The sequence below is a fragment of the Dendrobates tinctorius genome, unplaced genomic scaffold (genome assembly GCF_039654945.1).
Source record: "Dendrobates tinctorius isolate UK_male_01 unplaced genomic scaffold, ASM3965494v1 ptg000177l, whole genome shotgun sequence".
NCBI lineage: Eukaryota > Metazoa > Chordata > Amphibia > Anura > Dendrobatidae > Dendrobates > Dendrobates tinctorius.
Genome location: NW_027361844.1, coordinates 21,566,412 through 21,589,471, shown reverse-complemented (window position 1 = coordinate 21,589,471; position 23,060 = coordinate 21,566,412). Strand labels below are relative to the sequence as shown.

General features: G+C 39.9%; 1 protein-coding gene across 15 annotated transcripts in view; it reads right to left on the bottom strand.

The window, feature by feature from the left end:
- Nucleotides 1-23,060, bottom strand: part of MAP2 (microtubule associated protein 2) — a 344,963-nt gene that overhangs the window by 30,685 nt on the left and 291,218 nt on the right. For 12 of the 15 annotated variants that reach the window (XM_073551582.1, XM_073551594.1, XM_073551580.1 and 9 more), the window contains 5 exons: nt 10,683-14,096; nt 8,438-8,644; nt 8,146-8,280; nt 2,221-2,276; nt 1,554-1,692 (listed from right to left, as the gene is read on the bottom strand). In XM_073551582.1, coding sequence (XP_073407683.1) covers nt 1,554-1,692; nt 2,221-2,276; nt 8,146-8,280; nt 8,438-8,644; nt 10,683-14,096 — 3,951 coding nt within the window. The remainder of the gene's footprint in view (nt 1-1,553; nt 1,693-2,220; nt 2,277-8,145; nt 8,281-8,437; nt 8,645-10,682; nt 14,097-23,060) is intronic. The other 3 variants (XM_073551588.1, XM_073551591.1, XM_073551593.1) reach the window with 2 other exon arrangements.

The following is a 23,060-nucleotide window of genomic DNA, read 5'->3' as shown; positions in this document are numbered from 1 at the left end:
TGTTTTTTCTTGTGAGCCAAACATTTTTTCTAAAACCTCTTATCTATTTCTGAGTACATTTTAGCATGAGGTTTTACCTGCAGTCCATTCAGGTTGCACAAGCAACCCAGCTAAACCAGGATGGCACAACATTATGTGACATCATAAAATTGTTTGTTGTGTCTCCTAGCATAATATTAACAGCATGAGGCAGGTATTAGGACACTGGCTGTCAAAAGGCAGATGTACAAAATATATTAAGGGCCAAAGAAGGATATTAGCTCAGTAGCAGGACCAATATCTGCTCTCTTGCGCGAAATGGAACAGGAAAAGACCTGCCAGAACAGTAAAAAATGGCCTTCAGCAGGATACTGTTGTGAATGTTTCTGACCAAATTGAAAGAAACAGACTATGATATGGGGGGATAAGGGCCCGACGTCCTATAGTGGGACCTGTGCTCACAGCTCAGCACAGCATGCGCTAGAGAACAAAAAAAAATCAGGTCTGGAATACCATTCTTTTCAGAGCAAGTTCTGTTTTGTTGGTGGGTCAGTTTTACATAACCCTTCACATGATAGCCAATATTACTCTAACTGCTGTTAAGTACTGGGATGAAATCCTTAGAGCCATTGTCAGACCTTACACTGGAGCATTAGATCCTGGGTTTCTACTGGTGCAGGACAATGTTTGGCCTCATATGGCCAGTGTGTGTGGGCAGTTTCTGGATGACAAAGACCTTGATGCCATTGACTGGCCCCTTATATTCTCTAGACCTAAATCCAATAAAGAACCTCTGAGACATTATATATTAGTGCATCAGATATATCAGATGCTAAGTAGCAATACAAATTGCCCTGATCCAGGTCTGGGAGAAGATTCCCCAGGACACCATCCGAAGTCTCAACAGTGTGATGCCCAGGCGATGTTGGTAGTGCATACAGGCAGATGGGGGCCAGACACACTACTGAAGTTCAAGCAAGTTGGATTTGCCTGTGATTTCAATATGGTATATTGATTTTTGGGCTGATCTGGAATCCAGTCCTCAATTAGTTGATGATATTGGTTTCCATTGACTGTTGATTCATTATTTTGCTCTCAGCTGATTACAAACTTATATCAGCAAAAATTTTCAACTTGAGTTTCTTTGTTCATCTAGATCATATGTGTGACTTAAGTCTGCCCTTCATTTGTTGAGCAGTGTAATTATTAGGGAATTCACATAAATCTGGATTTGTTACTATTAACAAGAGCTCTTTTTAACCTAGGTTGATTGTTAGCAATGCTTATATGAATATTTTTAACATTTTCTAGTTGATTAGATATAAATAGACCATATGATAAATAATATGAATACAAATATTTAGTGCATTGGTATACATGTACTTTTTGAAATTATATTTTCAAAGAGTGTGTAATCCTAAATACGAAGCCATGGCATGGTAAGATACAGGTTCCCCCACTATGACCATTTGATTTCAGACAACAATTTGCATCTCGGAACTTGCTAATAACATTTAGACTAAATTATTAGTTCAGTAAAATCTTCTTTTAAATACAAACTCTGACGGACATACTTGTGGTGCGCCTCACAGAGGATGTGCTGGTGGACAATGAGTTTTCTTCTTTATCTATAGGGATAATTTTCCTGGTTGGATGGATTGAGGAAGGTCTAGGCAGAGAGGAACGCTTCTCTGGGCTCTTGGACATTCCATCCTTGAAGAAAAAAAAAAACAGTGAAGATGAAGGTAGTCTATCAGAATACACATGCATTCTCTTATGGAAAGCAGATCTGTCATTATGCTATTCTTTTTTGGTTAAGAGAAGTTTGGCATGAAGAAATACTGTAATTTATTTTCTATTAGCCCACAAGCACTTCTCCTATTACTATCCCAAGACAGGTTTCTGTCCTTAGACAAGACAAGAGTGATTTGCTAAATTTAAGGATTTAGTTTTATTTTTCTTTTCTATTCCCAGAAAACCTCTTCATGGTGGAGATGATGGATAATTAATGCTCAATACTGTACAAGCATTCTAAAGCTGAAAAATATAAGAACTCAGTGGGTCAGAGAATAACCCTAGATAGGAAATAGTACATTAATATGTTTTTGGAAGACTCAGGACAATGTCATTGTTATTTTAGAGTGACACAACATATATTACATTTATCCCATGCTAATAATGTTAAATACTGACTAATAATGTCACTTAAAAGTACAGAGAAAAAATAACTCTTTTACTCACAGTAATTCTGTCTCTGGACTGCCGAATGCCACTAGGAATTTGTTGGGAATCACCCCCTGTAGATATCAGCAAAGACAAGAAGGAAAAGAAAAACTTAATAGTTATAAGCGACATATTTAAATATTAAGGAACCACCAGGAGTAGATCGCTTTAACCATTTCGATCATGGGTAGATCGCTATCTACAGTTGCACTTTTCACTACTCATTTTAGTATAGTGTATGAATATGGTGTCTAATGTGTGACAAAGTTTACTTAGGATACGTTTAATATTCTATAGAGCTATAATTCTGTAATGGGAATTGGAAATCACAGGACCATGCACACAAATCGCTTGGGATAATTCCAGGTTCACATTGCGTTAATGCAGTCCGTTCAACGCATAGCATTAACGGACTGCATTAACGCTACTGTCATTTTGTGATCGCGTTTAGCGATCATGCTAGCGCAGCTTCCCTGTCTGTGCTAGCGGTGATGGACCCCCGAACGCAGCAGCCCGTGTCCAAGGGTCCGTCACAGAATGACGGCACATCACGAACGCATGCCGATTATGGCATGCGTTAGCAATGCGTTACATAATGGCAGTCTATGGCTGCGCTAACACATCCGTTACATAGCGTTAGCGCCGCTTTGTAACAGATGCCATCAGCGCATTGCCATTAGCGCAATGTGAACCCAGCCTAACAGTTTAGCTAGTTTAGACATGTGTTTCCTGTAGGAAGGTGCAGAATGCAGGTTTGGATAACTCAAGTTTCAAATAAAGGTCTTGTTTTTTTTTAACACTTTTTGGACACTCACCGGTGAGAATAATCACGTCTTGATTTGAATAGTATGCTTTAATCATTATTGAATCTGATACTACTACTGCTTATTATTCACTAAAATGTTGATAGAAACCAACCTTCTCTTCAGATCTGAGTTACAAGCTGGGCTCACATCTGCCTGTAACTATTGTGGTTACTGGAAGCAGTCAACCTTCCATGTCACAATGATGTTTGGTGACCTGATAACCAAGACTAGTCAAGAGTGTCTTCTCACCCAGTGTTAACTCCGCAAGCGCAGCTGCTAGCTCCGGCAAATACACAATGTTACTATAGCCACATGGTAGATTGTGTGTTCAGGCGGCTCGTCAACCTTACCAGCTAATACTTAGAATATCTGCATATCTTAAGTGTTTTTCAAACAGTAACGTGAAGTGAACACGTGTACTAAATACTAAGAGCTCATGCACACACCTGATTGTCTCAGACGAGTGCTACAGTGGCATGTAAAAGTTTGGGCACCCCCGGTCAAAATTACTGCTATTGTGAACAGTTAAGCAAGTTGACAATGAAATGATCTGTAAAAGGACTACAGTTAGCGATGACAAATTTCCTTTGTACTTTACTAAAAAAAAATCTGTATATGTTGTCATTTTTTACATTTTAAAAATTACAAAAAGGAACATGGAACAATGCAAAACTTTGGGCACCCTTGGAGATTTTGGTGCTCAGATAACTTTGACCAAGGTTTCAGATCTTAACTAGCCTGTTAGGGTTATGGCTTGTTCACTATCATCATTAGGAAAGGCAAATTCCCAAGCTTTATAAAAACCCAGCCTCATCTATCCTTGTGCCCAAATACAGAACCATGGTTCCTTCGAAGCAGCCTCTGAAAATGAAAATAGTGAAGGTTCACAAAGTAGGAGAAGGCTATAAGAAGATTGGAAAGTGTTTTCAAGTTGCCCTTTCCTCAGTTCGAAATGTAATTAGGAAATGGCAATTAACAGGAACAGTGGAGGTCAAGATAAGGTCTGGAAGAACAAGCAAAATTTCAGTGAGAACTGCTCATAAGATTGCAAGAGAAGAAAATCAGAACCTCAGCTTAACTGCAAAAGACCTTCAGAAAGATTTAGCAGACTCTAGAGTTGTGGTACATTGTTCTACTGCTCAGAGACAGCTGCACAAGTATGGACTCCATGCAAGAGACATCAGAAGAAAACCTGTCCTGAATCCTCAGTATAAAATTCAATATCAGAAGTATGCAAAAGAACATCTAAACAAGCCTGATGTGTTATGAATTGGCTTTCTGGCCTACCTCTGGTTACTAGTGAAGGTAGTGGAGCTGGTTGTATTGACAGAGGGGTCGCGAGTTCTCTTTCTGGGCTCCCTCTGGTGGTGACTGGAGGTAATGGAGCTGATCTGATTAACAGAGGCTTGCCACCTGATAATGATGAGGACGATTGGAGATCTGGAGTTTCTGACTGCATTTAAGACAGACGACTCCCTCTATCCCTGCTGGTCATTTTTTCCTGCCTCCTGAGGTCTTAGTTTCCAGCTCAGTCCCTGCATACTCAGCTAAGTGCTCTTTTGCTTTCGCTCGCTTTTGATCTGGTTTTGTCTATTTCAGTTTTGTGTTCAGCCAGCTTCGGCTGGGGCTGTGCTGAATCTTCATCCATATGTTACTGCTTGTGCCAGTTTGTTTTTGTTCCTTATTAGATTGGCCTCTTTTTTGCTCTGCTTTCAGAATATACCAGAGTGCTGATATAGTGGGCGAAGTCGTGCGACTTCAGTATTTTTCTATCAGATGTGTTGGACATTTTTTTGCAGGGTTTTTTGCATGATTGCAGACAGTGTCTTTCCTTTCCTGTCTCGTTAGTGTGGGCCCCATCGTTTGCTCAGTCTATTTTCCTACCTGCGTTTGTGCTTTCATCTTGTCTCACCGACAATATATGTTTGGGGGCTATCTATTCCTTTGGGGTCTGCTCTGGGGCAGTTTAGATTTCACCTTTCTTGGTTTAGGCTTATTTAGCTCTCCGGCTGTGTCGAGGTATCTAGGATCATCGTAGGTACGCTCCACGGCTACTGCTAGTTGTGTGGATAGGATCAGGGGTCTGCAATCCGCTTAGTTACCAACCTCTCTGGTTTTCTGTGGCTTAGCTTGGTCTTGCTCTCCTCCTGGGTGACCCAATCATAACACTGATGCATTTCGGAAACAAGTCCTGTGGACCGATGAGGCTAAAATAGAACTCTTTGGCTACAATAATCAAAGGTATGTGTGGAAAAAAAAGGGCACAAAATTTCAGGAAAAGAACATCTCGCCAACCATTAAGCATGGGCAATCATGCTTTGAGGTTGTGTTGCAGCCAATGGCACAGAAAACATTTCATGGGTAGAGGGAAAAATGGATTAATGAAAATTCTACAGATTCTTGATGCAAACATAACATCAGCTGTAAAAAAGCTGAAGTTAAAAAAAGAGTATGGCTTCTACAAATGGATAATGATCCTAAACACGTCAAAATTCACAATAGACGACCTCAAAAGGCGCAAGCTGAAGGTTTTACAATAGCTCTTACAGTGCCCTGAACTGAACATCATTGAAAAGCTGTGGCTAGACCTCAAAATAGCAGAGCATGCAAGATGATCCAGAAATCTCAGAATTTTTCAAGGAAGAATGGATGAAAATCCCTGAAACAAGAATTGAAAGACTCTTACCTGGTTAGAAAAAGCATTAACAAGCTGTGATACTTGCAAAAGTGTGTGCTCCTAGGTCCAACATTGCAGAGTGCCCAAATTTTGCATGGGCCCATTTGAATTTTTAAAATTTAAAAGATGAAAATATATATTTTTTTGCCCAAAATACAAAGCAAATGTGTCATCTTTACCATATAATCTTCAACTTCCTCAACTCTTCACAAGAACAGTCATTTTAATCTGGGGTGCTCAAACTTTTACATGCCACTGTACGCATGATTTTCATGGATAGCACTTGCACCCATGATATTCTATGGGACTAAACGCATGTCCGATTTTTCCTCTGACCGAGTGGTCTGAGGAAAAAATTGGAGACATGTTCAATTGTGATCGGGGTGTCGGACCAAAATCTGCAATGCAAGTTTATGGGTCCATCAAAAGCATCGGACTGCACACGGACGACATCTGAGTGCAATACGATTTTCACAGACTGACAGAATGGAGAAGGTGGAGAAACATTTTTTCTGTTCACGTCCAAGATAAAACTCATGCCACTCAGATCAAAATCTGATCAGAATAATCGGACCATTTTTCTCAGATGGAGAGAAAACTGTCTTGCGAATCTACCCTAAAAGTGATAAAAAAAATAGCTTCATGTTTATCTAAAGCAAAGGTTCATTACGTGAAATTTATCAACGAATTTAATTTTAGCCAATTGATGACACCATGTCGTTTGTGAAAAAGGAGCAGACAATGAAATTTTCGGCTAATGATTTACTGTATTTGGCTTGTATGGCCAACACAAAAACTGCTTTGCGAAATATATATCAAAATGAGAGCGTTATCGCATCGACCATCACTCTCCCAGTGTAATTCAACATGTACGGCTGCATTGGAAAAGTGTAATGACTAAGGCTGTGTGCACACGATGCAGATTTGCAGCGGTTCCGCAGCGGATTTTACCGCGCAGAAACGTTGCATATCCGCATTGTGATGTACAGTAGCCTTAAAATCAATGGAAAAAAAAAAAACACTGTGCAGACGCTGCGGATTTTTCCGCGCGGTTTTCCCGCGGTACAAAATCTGCAGCATGTTACTTCTTTTGTGCGGTTTTCCATCTCCCCTCTCACCAAATCTGCAGGGGGAAAACCGCAATGGAAAACCGCAAGAAAACCGCATGAAAAATGGAAGAAATCCGCAGGGCTAAAAACTCCGTCTGCACTCAGCCTAATACCAAGAAAAATGTGTATTGCTCACTAGTCAGGAAAAGAAAAACTACTGATACCTTAATAACTGAACATATGAGAGGGAAGCTTTATAAATAATGAAACGCCAATATCTTATCAGTGATTTTATCTTCTACTTAACTGCTTTCCTGACTGAACTCCAAAATGTTCATAGGTAACGAATAGTCACCAAGTCACATTGCTCCCCAAGTCAACATCCAAAAAAAATCATATATGGATGTTTATGTGAATAATAGATGTTTTTTCACTTTCATAAACTTTTAGATGTACAAAAAAAGGTTTTAAAAATGTAATCTTGATCTGGAAATAGGGATATACAGTATTTATGAAAATGTATAATGTCATCCAAAATTATTAATACAGGAGATATGACTGCTGCCAAGATACTAAAGAGCACATACTCACTTGCGAGAGACTCGCACAATTCTACATACACACACACTTAGGAAGAGAGCAAACATTGGCTGATCACTCCCATCTCCTTGACCTGAGCGTGCCCAGAATATTGGGCAAAGCCTTCTTCCTCGGCGGTCATTTTTTGTTGTTGCAAGGCACTACTGAATGATTAGCTTTGCTACCTAATTATATTGATCCTTTACTGGGATATGATCTACAAGCCCTTAACGAAACTTCATATTTTCAATGTTTTGCTAGCTTTAATCTGGAAGTAGGAAAAAATGAACATAGGCATGCATTTACAAGATGTTTAAGCTGCAGAAGCCAACAGTTTCAATACACTGATCTGTACAGTAATGTAAAATAGACTTGATGTAGTTAATGTATGAGACGGAGGCAAATCAATGGAAATGTGTACCATGGTTGCAATCGATCATGAAGTTTCCACCAGAACAGAGACATGGATATACAAACTTCTAAGAAAGCACTAAGTCACTATGCCAAGATACAACCAATGCACGCTTATGGCTCTTGCAAGCGAATGTGATCATGAGTTCTGCAAAGAAATGAACAAGAATCCATAAATAAACGAATAGAATAGGAAAATAAAAAGAAGCAACATAAAATAAAATGTCTGCAAGCCTCTGACATGGACTTTCATTATTATGGAATACTGACATTTCATCAATGGAATAGAAATAAAACTGAAAAAAAACCCAAAAGATAAGAAAGTCTGCAGGGATGAAATCTGCAAGTCACAAAACATGAAACCATCCAAAACAATGTTTGCCAGCCACATTTGCAAAAAAAAAGGGAACAAAGCAGTCACCTGCCGGCTTCCTCCTCACGCAGACCTGATGGGCCGGTCTAGACTGCTTGACCGCAGGTTTTAAAATTACTTTCCTGGAGGGAGAGTGGGGCTGAGCGTCTGATTTTTTACCAATTTCTGCTTTCTTTAGGACTGCTATAGACAGAGAAGATGGGAAGAAAAGAAAGAAGCACATAGTCAGGGTAGTTAACACATAGCTAGTTATCATTAGATTGCATGGTGTTAAACAGTTAGGTCCCCTGGCAGAGTCACCAAGCTGTACTTGGATGCAAAAGATGAGTAAGTGATGGACCTTTTTTCCGTCTCGCTTCATCTCTGGAGGTTGCGCTAAGATCCCTTTTACTTATTTTCCGTTCAGGTGTTGAAATGCGACCTCGGCCAGTCTTGAAAGGCTTGTCTTTCCTGTGTCTTTCAACAGGAACCTTCTGAATTTCTCGCTCAACCTTCTCTTCCTTAGGAATGGGTTCTATTGCTTCAGTCATAAGGCTCCTGTCCTCATCTGCGCACATGAGAAGAGTTAGGACAGCAGCAGAAGATTTCATATACAAAATAAGTCCAAGAAAAGTAACAGCATCAGTCTACAGCTGGTCTAACAGAGCGGAGTATGTCCTCGGAGGCATCAGCTATCTGCAGTTTTTCCAACATTTACAGGTCTATCTATAGTTTTCTTAAACGGAACCTATCACCACGAAAACTCCATCCAAGCTACAGGCATCATGTGATGGAGCAGAAGGAGCTGAGCAGATAGATATATAGTTTTATGAGAAAAGATTCAGTATAGCCTGTTTTTAATCATTTAAATATCTGTTTTTTTTGGGATTTTGGGTCCAGTGGGTGGTCTTATCAGTTACTAACAGCTATCTCTATATAAACACTCATACAAAGTAAGCGGTCAGTCACTGATAGGACCGCCCAGTGGACAAAACCCCTAAAGGAGCAGAGGTATAGATGATTAAAACACGATTTATATTGAATGTTTTCTCACAAAACTATATATCCATCTACTCAGCTCCTCCTGCTCTATAATATGGTGCCTGCAGACTGGGCGACCGTTTCATGGTGACAGGTTCCCTTTAAAAGTTTTTTCTGTGAATTTAATTAAATGTTTTTTCTAATAATTAAAAAAAGTAATAAACTTTTCAATACACTTACTGATTTTTTTCTGATTGCCTGCCACATTTCTTGCATATCCCACCACTCATTGTTTCAGATGCTGTGTGATAACATGCCATGGTGACAAAACATGAAATGACGGCATATGCCAATCATTGTCTGCAGTGGGGATGTTTTGTCACTATGATGGACATATCAACAAATGATTGGGGATGCAGGAGACTAGCAGTGGGTCAAAAATATAAGGTATATTGAAAACGCATATTACTTTTCAATTGTTATGCATTTTGAGCCAAAGCCATACGTTTATCAAGGAGAAAGGAGAATTATAAGTCCAAACTTTATATTTCCCACTCTTGGAATCCATTCCTGTCTTTGGCTCAAAAACTGCACTAATAAAGCCTTAACCCAGTGGTACACAACCCTAACTAACAGCTACATCAAAATTAGCGAGCATTCTTATATGTTGTGATATACATTTTCCTTTTCCTTTTTAGCTATCTAAAGATTCTTCATTTGAATTTAGTGATTCACTGGAATGTAAATAACAAAGTACAAATTATTTTGTAGAAATAGAAGCAGTGGATATGTCTGCTGGGTAACCCAATACGCCCCTCTCCTTAATGAAGTAGTAATTATACGGTTGTCGTCTCTGATTGCCGACAGCCGTTAACTGGTAAAATCATTGCATTGTTGGTAGCTGTTGTGCCCAATTCATTGTAGCTTTATGAGCAATGAAGACAGAATATTTTCACGGAAGGAGGTTCAGCAGGAAAAGCTGCTTCTCTGGCAGATAGTAATCAAGACATATGGTATGTCTGGATTCTCTATCATTGAAATAGGCAAGTATAGTATCCTTAATTTATACTTTAAGTTTTGCAGCAGGTTTTTTTTTACTGTGTTTTTTTTGCATCCTGATGTGACTACACAGGATTTGAAAAAAAATCTCATTCGCATTATTCTTCCGAAAGTCACACTTTCTTAAAGCTTTGCATTTTCTCAAACGAAAGGAGGCCATATCTGATGCATTATTTTCATTAATGTCAACAAGAAAATCACATCCAAATGTAAAACAGTTCTGGGAAGATTTCCTGGAACTGCTTCTTTTATAGAAAGGGCAAGTGTGGCTTTGAATTGGTCCACTAAGCTCAGTTTGGATAATAAGATGGGAATTTGAATGGAGCTGGGCTGCAATACCAGACACAGCCCAAGTATAGGAGTGGCTCTGTGTTTTTTTTAATCTCAGCCAATGTTTTGAATGCATTCGGAAAATCATGCCAATTGACTTAGTTTGGAACATCACAGTTTAAAAAAATGTAAGTGTGACAGTTTGTTCTAAGATGCAGTTATTCATAGCCTATAGTGTTATAGGGTCTAGGGGTTCCACTTATTACTTAATAATGTATTATTGAATTGTTACCCACCTTGTGTGTCCACCCAGTTGCTGTCTGTATCCAATACTGAATCATCTATGGTGGTCTCATCTTTGTAATCATCCTGAGTTTCTGTCTGGTATTCAATTTCTTGTTCTGGAGAGGCAAGCATACAAGGTGAACCTTCTCTGGGTTCTTCATGAGACTCTTCTTCTATTACTTGTTCCTCTTCTTCTTCTTCTTCCTCCTCTTCTTCTGTCATGTGCCTTTCTTCTGTTTCTGAAGGCTCGGATGCTGCAAAGTGGACATTGTGAGACACACTTTCACTTTCATCTGTAGCAGTTTGTACTACTTGAATAAAGTCCTCTTCAACTGTGACTACTGACTCACTAATAGCTGTTGCTTCCTCCAAACATTCTGCAGATGGCTCTTTATCTTCTTCTCCAGACTGTTTTGGTATTTCTAGTGGTATGTCTTTGTTGCACTCCTCTATCACTTCTACCTCAAGGTCCTCCTTATCATCTACAACCACTTCTTGATCATCACCTACATCCTGGACCTCAAGGTCCATTTCATCTTTTGTTATTACTGCTTCAACAGTTTGTTCTTCCTGAGATTCAGACAATTTTTCAATTTGCACTTTCTCTGTGCCATCTTCCTCAGTCTCAGGTGTTGAAGTAACAATATTTTCTGATGGCTCATTTGTGATGTTTGTAGGGGCTTCAGTGCTGTCTGGTTTCTGTACATCAGCGGTGGTTACATCTTGAGATGAATCTGGGGCTTGTTCTGGCTCTCCACTGGATTCATAAGATTCTTCTTTGTCAACAGCTTCTTGATGCACTAAGTCGGGTTTTGCACCTTTCTCTTTCAAGTCCAATTCAGAAAGCTTGGAGACTTCTTTAACGGGAGAAACTTCCTCCTCACCTTCTTCTTTCACCAAAGTAGAAGATTCCTTAGTTTCTTGAGTTTTATTTTCTGCCTCAGAATCCTTCTGTGCCTGTGGCTCAGCTTTGCTTGATTCGGTCACCTGTTGGTGACTAAATGTTTCCTCAGTAGACAACTTTGTTTCTTCCAGATCTGACACAGTTATAGGGCATGTATCAATTACAGACTCTTTAGCTGTGGATTCTTCTTTTGAGGCATGAACAGATATATTATCATCTCTATATACTTCAACATCCTTTTCAATTGATGTCTTTGAGAATGAATCTTTTCTCTCTACTATTACAGCTTCAGCATTGTCCAGTTGCGTTTTTTGCTCAAATGTAACTTGACTTTCCTTTAAATCAATCTGTTCCTCAACCTTTTCACCCATATTGCCAAGCTTAATCTCACAAATCGTTTTCTCAGACTCCAACTCCCATCCCACAGTAACAGTGTCACCGGTAGAGTCCTGTCTTTCTTTTCCAAGCTTTTCTGCAGCAGCAAGTTTTACCTGAATAATGGATGGGTCTACAGCTAGACTTTCATAAAGGGTAGACATGCCACCACTTATATTTTCACTATCTTGTACAGGGGATGGCAGAGGGACGGTGTATTTATTAAAAACACAGTAGCCCAATTCTTCTTGCTGGCTATCTGTCTTTACAAGAAGGCTGGAACCTTCAATCACAGTTGCTTGTTGGATTACATTACTTTCATCTATAGTGATTTCAGAACTTGCAGATTTTCTTCTAGCAGCATCAGACTCTGTACTACCTGAATCTAATCTGGACCTTGGGCCTGTTAAATCTAACATTTCAGGCAAGTCAGGTGCCATAATTGTACCATTTTTGTAGTACTCTTTTGCTGGGTACTGGGATTCACATAATGGCTCTAGCTCAAATCGTTCTTTTCCTGTGTCTTTATCTGTTTCCTCTTTCTCTTCCTCCTCTTCCTCTTGTTCTTGTTCTTCTGGGAATGAAGGTGCTTTTTCTAAAGCAGGAGTGGTCGCTGGAAAATCAGCTTCATCTCCTTCATCCAAGCTTCCACTTGTGTTAGAAAGAATATCAGTAGCCAGTGGGGAGAGATCGTGGGCACGTGCATAAGTGAAGCCTAGTGCTATGGAGTCAAGACAAGACATGGGGAGATTTATGGACATACTTCTCTGCTCAATGGCAGATCTACCACCAAGTCCTAAACTGCGGCTCAAGGTTAGATCATCTTTATTTTTACTAAGGAATTGTGATTTGTCAGAATAAATATTTGGATCAATTGTAAAAAGACGATCTCCTGATGCTATAGTTGACTGAAGTTTTGTAGTTGTAAGAGAGCTATAACCAACATCTTGACCTGTGGCACTGATTTGTTCATCAGGCATTGAGGCCAATTCTTCTTCTTCTTCTTCTACTTCTTCATCATCACCTTTGGCTATATGTGGTATTGAGCAGGCTTCATATGGTGGTTCTTTGACATCGGTCAGCTCATAATAATCACTGCTCTGTTGGACATTACTCCCTAAGGCTTGCTCTTTCAATGCAGATGTTTCAAAATATGTAGACATTCCAGACTTATCTTCATCCAGTTTAATTTTTGGATCATCTAGAGCTCTGCTGTCACTTTGTATCTCTGATACAACTATTTCCTTTTCCTCATGTGCAAATGGGTCTGAACTACTCACCAGTGGCACATCCATTTTTTCTGTATCATGCATTTCAAGGTGACCTTTAGCTGTTGAGCTTATCAGCTCATCTTGACTACTGGTTATATCTTTTATGCTGGACTCTTTATTAGAAATGTCTTTCAGCTGCTCTGCGTTATCATTAGATTTGCTAGCAATTGTCTCATCTTGTTTTACTGGAATGTCTGATTGATCAAGCACATCTGACTTGGAATGACCGTCACCCCTGTCCTCAATATATTTATCAGATTCTTTCTCTAGTACAATGTTAGATACATCTGAACTTGGGACGTCCTCTTGTTTCCGAACACTTGTAACATTAATAGTGTCTGCCTCTCCCTGGTAGCTATCACTTGCTCTATCTTTGGTTGTCTCTAAAATATCTGGCTTAGTTGTATTTATAACATCTTCTTCAATAGGTTCTGGCACAGTCTGGTCTAACAAAGGAGAATGTTGCAAAGACGTTTCAATGTGACTTGACCGAAAACTAGAGAAAATATTTTCATTCTCACTGGTTGAGTGGTTTGTTGAAAGATTGTCTTTGCTTTCAACCTCAACCCTGCTAAAGTCAAGTTGTTCAGCTTCAGGAGATGTTGGAGTACAAGGCTCTACAGAAAATGAATAAACGTGTGGCACTGCAAACATGACGTCAGTACTAGAGATCTGTAGTGCTGATGGAAATTTCTCATCTTCTTTCTCTGATTTCTTTTCATCCTTCTCTGAAGATCCTAGTCCCATGGTATCTTGCTTACTCTTTTCTTCAGTCTTAGTTTTCTGAATATCTTCAACAGTGTCTACAGCTTCCACAGAGTAGGGCAGAGAATCCAACTGTCCTTGTGCCCCCATCTTCGAGGCTGAAAATACATCTAAAGCAGTTTGATTTTTTTCACAATTCAATTTAAAAAAAACAAATATACACCATAGAAAACAGAAGCATAACCAGCCAATGTAAAAAAGTAGAAAATACAAAAATTTTTTTTATAAAATAGGGTAACTTGAAGCAAATGCCACATACATTGTAACCTGATTACAACATGTATAATACAAATACGGTAATAACTTTCATTTGGAGAAGTACTAGTACTAATTCATCATTGCTACAATAGAAAGCTTGTTCCAAACATAATGGAGAACTAACCACAGATCTCCTGTGGGTGTAGGTTTATGCAAAATCACCTGTCTCTTCATGTAACCCCAGACAGACTCGATGTTGAGATCAGGGCTCTGTGGTTAGTTTTCTAAGATGTCTGGAACAACCTCCCTGCCAAGTCCCTTCTTAAATGGTGTGCAAGTGTACCTAGAAGAATTTATGCTGTTTAGAGGGTAAATGGTGGTCATTTATGAGCCTAAAATTTTTTTTTAACTTATTACATTTTAGATACTGAGATGCTGATGAAGTTGTGAACTCTGTGATACTATCCAATATTACGGTATTGTATGTGAATTTCTGGGCACCCTGCTGCAAGAACCCATTGAAATATTTGAATATTTGCAAATTTGATCCTGTTCTTACTTTATAATTAGTCACACAGTACATCCAACAAAGAGGTAAAAGAACCCCTAAAAAACATATAAGCATTAGTGATGAGTGAGTATACTCATTACTCGAGATTTCCCCAGAATGCTCGGGTTATCTCCGAGTATTTGGATGTGCTTGGAGACTTAGTTTCTGTTGACGTAGCTGCATGATTTGCGGCTGCTAGACAGCCTGAATACATGTGGGGATTGCCTAACAAACAGGCTATACCCACATGTATTCAGGCTGTCTAGCAGCCGCAAATCATGCAGTTGCGGGGACAGAAACTAAATCTCCAAGCGCGCCAAAATACTCGGAGATCACCCGAGCATGCTCGGGAAATCTCGAGTAATGAGTATACTCGCCCATCACTAATAAGCATACATAACCACAAAAAAGCTGGAGAAAAAAAGAATCAAAATAATAAAAACTGGCACATTTTATTGCTTACATATTAAAGGTCCAAAATAAATAAATCTATAAACAAGAAAAACAGATGTATGTATGTATGTATGTATGTAAGCAACCAAGTAAGGCTGGTTTCACATTTGCGTTATAACAACGCTGCGCATTGCGTTGGTAAGCCCCGCCCCGATCCGGCTCCCTGCCCGCCCCATCCGGGATCACCGCTTACTTTCGCTTTTGCACGCATGCGATCGGCGCACCCTATCTTTAGCATAGGGTGCGCAGATCATGCGCTGCCAGTGTGAAAGTAGCGTGCTGCGCACTTTTGACGGTGCGCCGTGCGCGCCGAAATGCAGCATGTTGCACTTCGGCGCGCACGGCGCACCGTCAAAAGTGCGCAGCACTCTACTTTCACACTGGCAGCGCATGATCTGCGCACCCTATGCTAAAGATAGGGTGCGCCGATCGCATGCGTGCAAAAGCGAAAGTAGGCGGTGATCCCGGATGGGGCGGGCAGGGAGCCGGATCGGGGCGGGGCTTACCAACGCAATGCGCAGCGTTGTTATAACGCAAATGTGAAACCAGCCTTAATTATACCTATTTACATACGTAAATTAGACTGAGTACCAATCAAAAACAAAAATGGCCTAAAACAGCAATTCATCATGTGTAGAGATAGTAAAAAGGAAAAAAAAAAAAGACACCTTGTTAAATGCATAAAATTGAGGCTATGGATCGCAGATAGAGATAATATAAACATTAGCACTGCCCATGTTGAGATGCAAGAAATGACATATATGAACTGTGCTATTGTAAAAACAAATACTGGTAATCAACATAGCAATGTCTATCCGAGAAGATAATTCAGATAATAAAACATCATGATTTAAATCAAATGCCAAAGATCGGAGAATAAAAATGCCTAATTAGTAATGTATGTAAATAGGTACGATTTACCTGGCTGCTTGCATCTGGATTTATTGTTCTAGTGTTAATTATTTTGGTCTTTTAAAAGGTTTTAAATAATATATTCCATTTTTTATTCATCAGATCATTTTTCTCCTCTATTTTCTACAGTTATATGTTCTTATTTTAGATGCAATAGAGCAATAAAAATGATGAACATACTTTTTGCAAGGTGATCAAACAAATTTCTGGTTGGCACTAGAAGACAGGGGTGCTCTGTAGCAAAGGATATCGGCTGATAAAGCTGGAAAGCGGTGGTGCTCTGTATCAGAGATGTCCCTTACTACACAGCACCACTGTCTTCTAGCTGCAAGTTCAAACTAGAAAATTGATTGATTCTTTTTACAGGGAACCTATCACCAAAGTTTTGACCATTAAACAAATACCATCATGCTGTAGTGCTTGTAAATATCTTGATAGATATGTCCTTGTTGGAATCACCCATTTTACAGTGACGTAAAAAAAAAGGTTATAAATGAGTTCTCTGCTGGAGGGATGAGGCATCATGGTGTCCTGATCATGCTCGTCAGCCTTGATTGACACGCCAACGGGCAAAGCGAGTGCTGACTTTACAAACATGTCAACAAATGAGAAAATGGTTGTGATAACAGCAAGGACACTGAGGCTATAAAAGACAGCAGCCCTGCCCAGATGACTCCCGGTAAGCTACTTAAACACACACATGTCACATTATATCGTCTTATTTTTTCCCGATCGTAAACAGTCAATTTCAACAGGAGCATGTCTAAGGCTACTTTCACACTTGCGTTTTTTTGCTGTGCGTTTTTTGCGCACACAAACGCATGAAAAAAACGCATCATGTGCTTGTGTGCATTTTTTGCGGGTTTTGGTGCGTTTTAAAAAATGTTTTTTTGCAAATACGTGCGCATTACAATGCGCACGTATGCGCACCCATAGACTTTAATGGGTGTTTTACTGTAAAAAAAAAAAACAACCGCATTGCGTGTGCATGCGTTTTTGGGGGCAATTCGGACGCACAAAAAATGCAACAGGATGCATTTTGTGCGCCCGAGCGCACACTGCAAAAAATGCATGCGCATACAAACGCGTGCAAACGCATATGTATGCACATCTATGCGCACCCATGTAAAAGATATGGGGAAAAAACGCATGCGTTTTTTTGCGCTAAAAAACAGCGCAAAAAAACGCAAGTGTGAAACCAGCCTAAAAGGTATGCATAAGCACTCCAACATTATGATGGCTTAGTGATAAAAACACTGGTGGCAGGTTGTCTTTAAATGATCAAATTCTGGTTGGGATCATCAACAGGACTTAACCAGTTGATAGTTTTCCCCAAAGGGAAAGTACAGGAAAGAGATCATCAACCATTTCCTATATAGATCAGACTGGTGATTTTGATAGCTTTTACAAGGAAAATGTATCTCTATGACCAGCTTAAGAAATTCACATGAAGTTTGTATTTTTTTCAAGTGGGATGAATGGGAAAAAAGCAAATTGAATCCAATCAGATTCTCGCATTTTTTCAGACAGGGAAATAAATAATCTGATTGTTTGCTATAGGCAACAATGAATTTTTGTTAACATTTTGTTAAAGTATTTTCGTTATATTTAATGGGAATCTGTCAGCAGGTTTTTCCTATGTAATCTGAAGACAGCAGAAGCTAGAGGCTGAAACACAGAATTCAGGGATGTGTCACTTGTCAGAGTGTGTGCTGTTATTTACTGTGAAGGATTTATCACTAAGAGATTAACATTGCTTGACTAGACTAGATCAGCAATGCCCCCCTGTGATAAGCAGATCACTTTCTTATGGACTTTGTACACAGAGAGCCTGGTGTAGGTGGGGTTAGCTGTGGTGTGGGAGGGGTTAGCTTTCTTAGCTCTGCTTCATTCTAAATCTAAACGTTCGGATTGTGTTAGAACGACTGCACCCAGTAACATAAGTGACACATCGTTGGATCTAGTTTCTCTTTGCCTACATTACGCTGCTCTCACATGAGATAGCAATAACCGTCTGACAGATTCCTTTTAACCTAAGAGATCAATGTTCTTTAAATTTGCTAGCAAATTTAAAAAAATGCTCATCATTAAAATGAATCAGGTTAAAATGTATAAAGTAAAAAAAAATCAAAGCAAATTTAGATGCATCAGTAAAATGTAAAATAAGTAGTAATTTTTGAATTAATGTTAGCATTGACTAGCTGAAATAAAAGGCCTTAAACACACGTGCCCAAAGATCTAAAAGTTATAGGATGATGACCTACATCACACTGTCTATGCTGAGGCATTAAAACATCTGTCACTTCATATTGCTTCATTTGCAGGCAGCATGCTATCAGGCAGGAGGAACTGAGCAGGTGGATATATTTTGTTTGTTTTTTATTTAGTACAAGTAATAATTTATTGATAAAAATATTTTGTCACCCTGATGGGCCTCATATAGATTAGATGAAAGTCAGCCGAACCAGCCAACCATCTGATGTGTATGGGGGATTCCCGACTCTGTCAAGTGAGAGAGGGATTGGGCAGATGGAATTTCATCGCCGATCTTTTCGTTTATAAAGGAGATAAGCCGCAGATCTTTCTCCCTGATGAGAGCCAAAAATACTTCTCATATGTATAGGGAGGTTGGGAGAGAGATGAATTTTAGGCCAACAGTTATCTGAAGTGCATAACCACCTTTACCTTATCAGTCTGGGGTAGTATCACTCAATGTCTGACAGTTACCGCTATATCAGCGGCCATACAGACAAGGCTGTCAATCATGAAGTGTGCCCACCCTACAGACATATTAGTCCAGATTGAGCAGTAGTTTCACCCTATCCATTTGCTCGTCTCCTACTGATAGGCCAGCATGCTCATTGTGACGGATCCTTTTTAATACCCCTTGCATACTCCTTGATTCTAGATCATGAAATTATGCCTTAGAGGATGGATTCAGGGACAACTCTATAACATAAACCTGCATGCAATATATCAATCCAAATCAATTTTTGCCGGGGTGTCCGAATAAGGCACTGCCGGATGGATTCACACATGTGATGCACGGTTTAGCATTAGGTCTAGAGTTTCTTGATTTTATAGATATACATTTTAGGGAAACAAATAAGACATGACGTTTTATAAAGGAAAGCTTTCATCCTGATCTCCTGGAATGTATTCATCTTTCCCATGCTCTTAAAATAAGAAAGGCACACCAGTGTAAAGAACGAAATGTAAAGGGCCCTTGGAGGATCACTGTATATGGTCTCTTGACTTTTCCAGTATCACTTATACTTGTACATTTTTAATAAAGTTAATGATCCTCTTGAAATATCCACTTTCCATACATATGTATATTTTTTTAAGACAAATAAAAACTTCCAAAGAGCCTTAATCTAGTCTAACTGCAAAGACCTAAATGGCCACCGACATAAAAGAGCAGTTTGGCTGATAGCCACCTTCTTCAACTTTTCTACTAAATTGTCCTTTCTGGCTTGGTTGAACATTATGTTGTTTCATTTGCTAAAGATGGATAGAGATAACCACTAGTTACATAAACAGGTGACAATGTCCAATCACTATTTTCTCTATTATAGATGTTAGGAGGCAATTGGGGTATTTTGTTAGCTTGTTGGTGGCCATTATACTATCCTGTTAGTGGCTGTACAGAGGATCTAAGATATATACAGTCATAGCCAAAAGTGTTGGCATCCTTGAAATTGTTCCAGAAAATGAAGTATCTCTCTTAGAAAATGTTTGCAATTACAGATGTTTTGTTTTACATATTTATTTCTTTTGTGTGTATTGGAACAACAGAACAAAAAAAAAAACAGAAAAAAGGCAAATCGGACATAATTTCACACAAAACTTCAAAAATGAGTCGGACAAAATTGTTGCCACCTTTTCAAAATTGTGGGTAAACAACTTTGTTTCAAGCACGTGATGCTTGTTCAAATTCACCAGTGGCAAGTAACAGGTGTGAGCAATATGAAAATCACATCTGAAACCAGATTAAAAGAGAAGTTGACTCATTCTTTACAATGTGTGTGTCACACTAAGCATGGAGAACAAAAGGAGAAGAGAACTGTCTGAGAACTTGAGAACCAAAATTGTTGAACATTATCTACAATCGCAAGGTTACAAGTCAATCTCTAGAAATCCTGAGGTTACTTTGTCCATGGTGTGCAACATAATCAACATGTTTACCACCTATGGCACTGTAGCTCATCTCCCTGGACGTGGACGGCAGAGAAAAATTGATGAAAGTTTGCAATGCAGGATAGTCCAGATGGGGAATAAGCAGCCCCATTCAAGTTCCAAAAAATTGAAGCTGCCCTGTAGGTTCAGTATATACTGCCACCTGAGGAAGACAGAACCCATCTATCGAAACTTGTTGTGGATATTGATTAAAAAGAAGACTTTTTAATACTTTAATCTCCCTTCTTTGCGCTCCACTGGACCGGGTCTATTAAGCTCTGCAATTGATTGTGTGAAAGGCATCATGAAATCTGAAGATTAGCAAAGGACTTGGGGTCATAATGTAGTGCTCTGTCAGAAGGCTGGGTTTGCGCCCTAGGTCATGGGTCTTCCAGCAGGAGAATGACCCCAAACAAACTTCAAGAAACACCCAGAAATAAATGGAAACAGACCGCTGGAGAGTTCTGAAGCGGCAGCAATGAGTCCGGATCTAAATCCCATTGAACACCTAGAGCAGTTTGTAAAAGAAGAGTGGTCCAAAATTCCAGTTGAGATGTGTAAGAAGCTTTTTGACGGTTATAGGAAGCAATTGATTGCAGTTATTTATTCTAAGGTGTGCAACCAAATATTAAGTTGATGGTGCCAGCAATTTTTTCCAGCCCATTTTTGTAGTTTTGTGTGAAATTATGCCCAATTACCGTATATACTCGAATATAAGCCGAGAATTTCAGCCCATTTTTTGGGGCTGAAAGTCCCCCTCTCGGCTTATATTCGAGTCATATACACCGGGGGGTCAGAAGGGGAGGGGGGGCGGGGGTGTCAGGTCATACTTACCCGTCCTGACGCTGTCTCTTGAGCCCCCAGCTTCTCCCCGTGCTCTCTCTTCCTGCCTTCAGCGGTCACGTGTGCCGCTCATTAAAACTCATGAATATGCGCATATTAATGAGCGGCACCATGTGACCGCTGAAGGCAGGAAGAGAGAGCGCGGAGAAGCTGGGGGCTCAAGACACAGCGTCAGGACGGGTAAGTATAGCGATACTCACCTGTCCTGCGTCCATGGCTGCTTGCTGCTGTCTGTCATCGGTCAGTGACTTCAGACAGCAGAGGGCGCGGTGACGTGGTTAGTGCACGCCGCGCCCCCTGCAGTGTGAACGTCACTGACCGATGACGTGGCAGATAGCGGGGAGCAGCCATGGACGCAGGACAGGTGAGAATCTGACACCCAGCGACAGAGAGGTGAGTATGTCATTTTTTTATTTTTACATGCAGCAGCAGCGGCAGCACATGGGGGAATAATCTTAAGGAGCTTCTAATGGGGGCAGCACATGGGGGAACAATATGGAGCTTCTAATGGGGGCAGCACATGGGCGAACAATATGGAGCTTCTAATGGGGGCAGCACATGGGGGAACAATATGGAGCTTCTAATGGGGGCAGTATATGGGGGAACAATATGGAGCTTCTAATGGGGGCAGTATATGGGGGAACAATATGGAGCTTCTAATGGGGGCAGTGTATGGGGGAACAATATGGAGCTTCTAATGGGGGCAGCACATGGGGGAACAATATGGAGCTTCTAATGGGGGCAGCACATGGGGGAACAATATGGAGCTTCTAATGGGGGCAGTATATGGGGGAACAATATGGAGCTTCTAATGGGGGCAGTATATGGGGGAACAATATGGAGCTTCTAATGGGGGCAGCATATGGGGGAACAATATGGAGCTTCTAATGGGGGCAGTATATGGGGGAACAATATGGAGCTTCTAATGGGGGTAGTATATGGGGGAATAATCTATGGAGCTTCTTATGGGGGCAGTATAAGGGGGAATAATCTATGGAGCTTCTTATGGGGGCAGCATATGGGGAATAATCTATGGAGCATTTCCCACCCTAGGCTTATACTCGAGTCAATAAGTTTTCCCAGTTTTTTGTGGCAAAATTAGGGGGGTCGGCTTATACTCGGGTCGGCTTATACTCGAGTATATACGGTAGCCTTTTTTCTCTGTTTTCTTTTGTGTTGTTCCAATACACGCGAAGGAAATAAACATGTGTATAACAAAATAGGTGTAATTGCAATAATTTCCTGGGAGAAATATTTCATTTTCTGGCACAATTTCAAGGGTGCCGAAACTTTCGGCAATGACTGTATGTCCCATTTCTGCTTAAAGTTGTAAATCCAATATTTAATATTTTCTCAGATAAACACCATATAGTCACATATATCTGTAAATGCAACAAAACATACAAACAGAAAAAAGAAACAAGAAAAGGTACACAGTTTAACTTATAGCTTTCTAATGGGCAGCCGCAGACTGCAATGAATGGAAAAGGACATGCTATAAAGAAGTAGGAAATAGCAGTTGCTGGAAAAAAAAAGTTAACTAAGCAATACAAAAAACACAAACTAATGAAATAAAACAAGTTTTAGAGCATATATACAAAAATAGTTAGAATCGATTGAAATAGTAACAAATAAAAACAAAACAAAAATAAAACAGAGCTGTACAGTTATCAGCAATGTGACTGGCAAACACGTCTATGATGGCAAAGGAAAACTAACATGAAGCAACAGCCTAGCAGCAAAGCATATTTGTATCATGGCAAAGTAACTTGCAGCCAGCTACTAAAAAAGGACAAGGTATCATCAACGCCCTTTTTGTGGCATATACAGTAACAGATTGCAGTCAGCTTAGCAGAAAGACAAAGCCAATAATAATGGGCACATGTAAGAATGGAACAGCCTTGGATATGCACTTAAGAGCTTGAACTTGGGGGGGGGA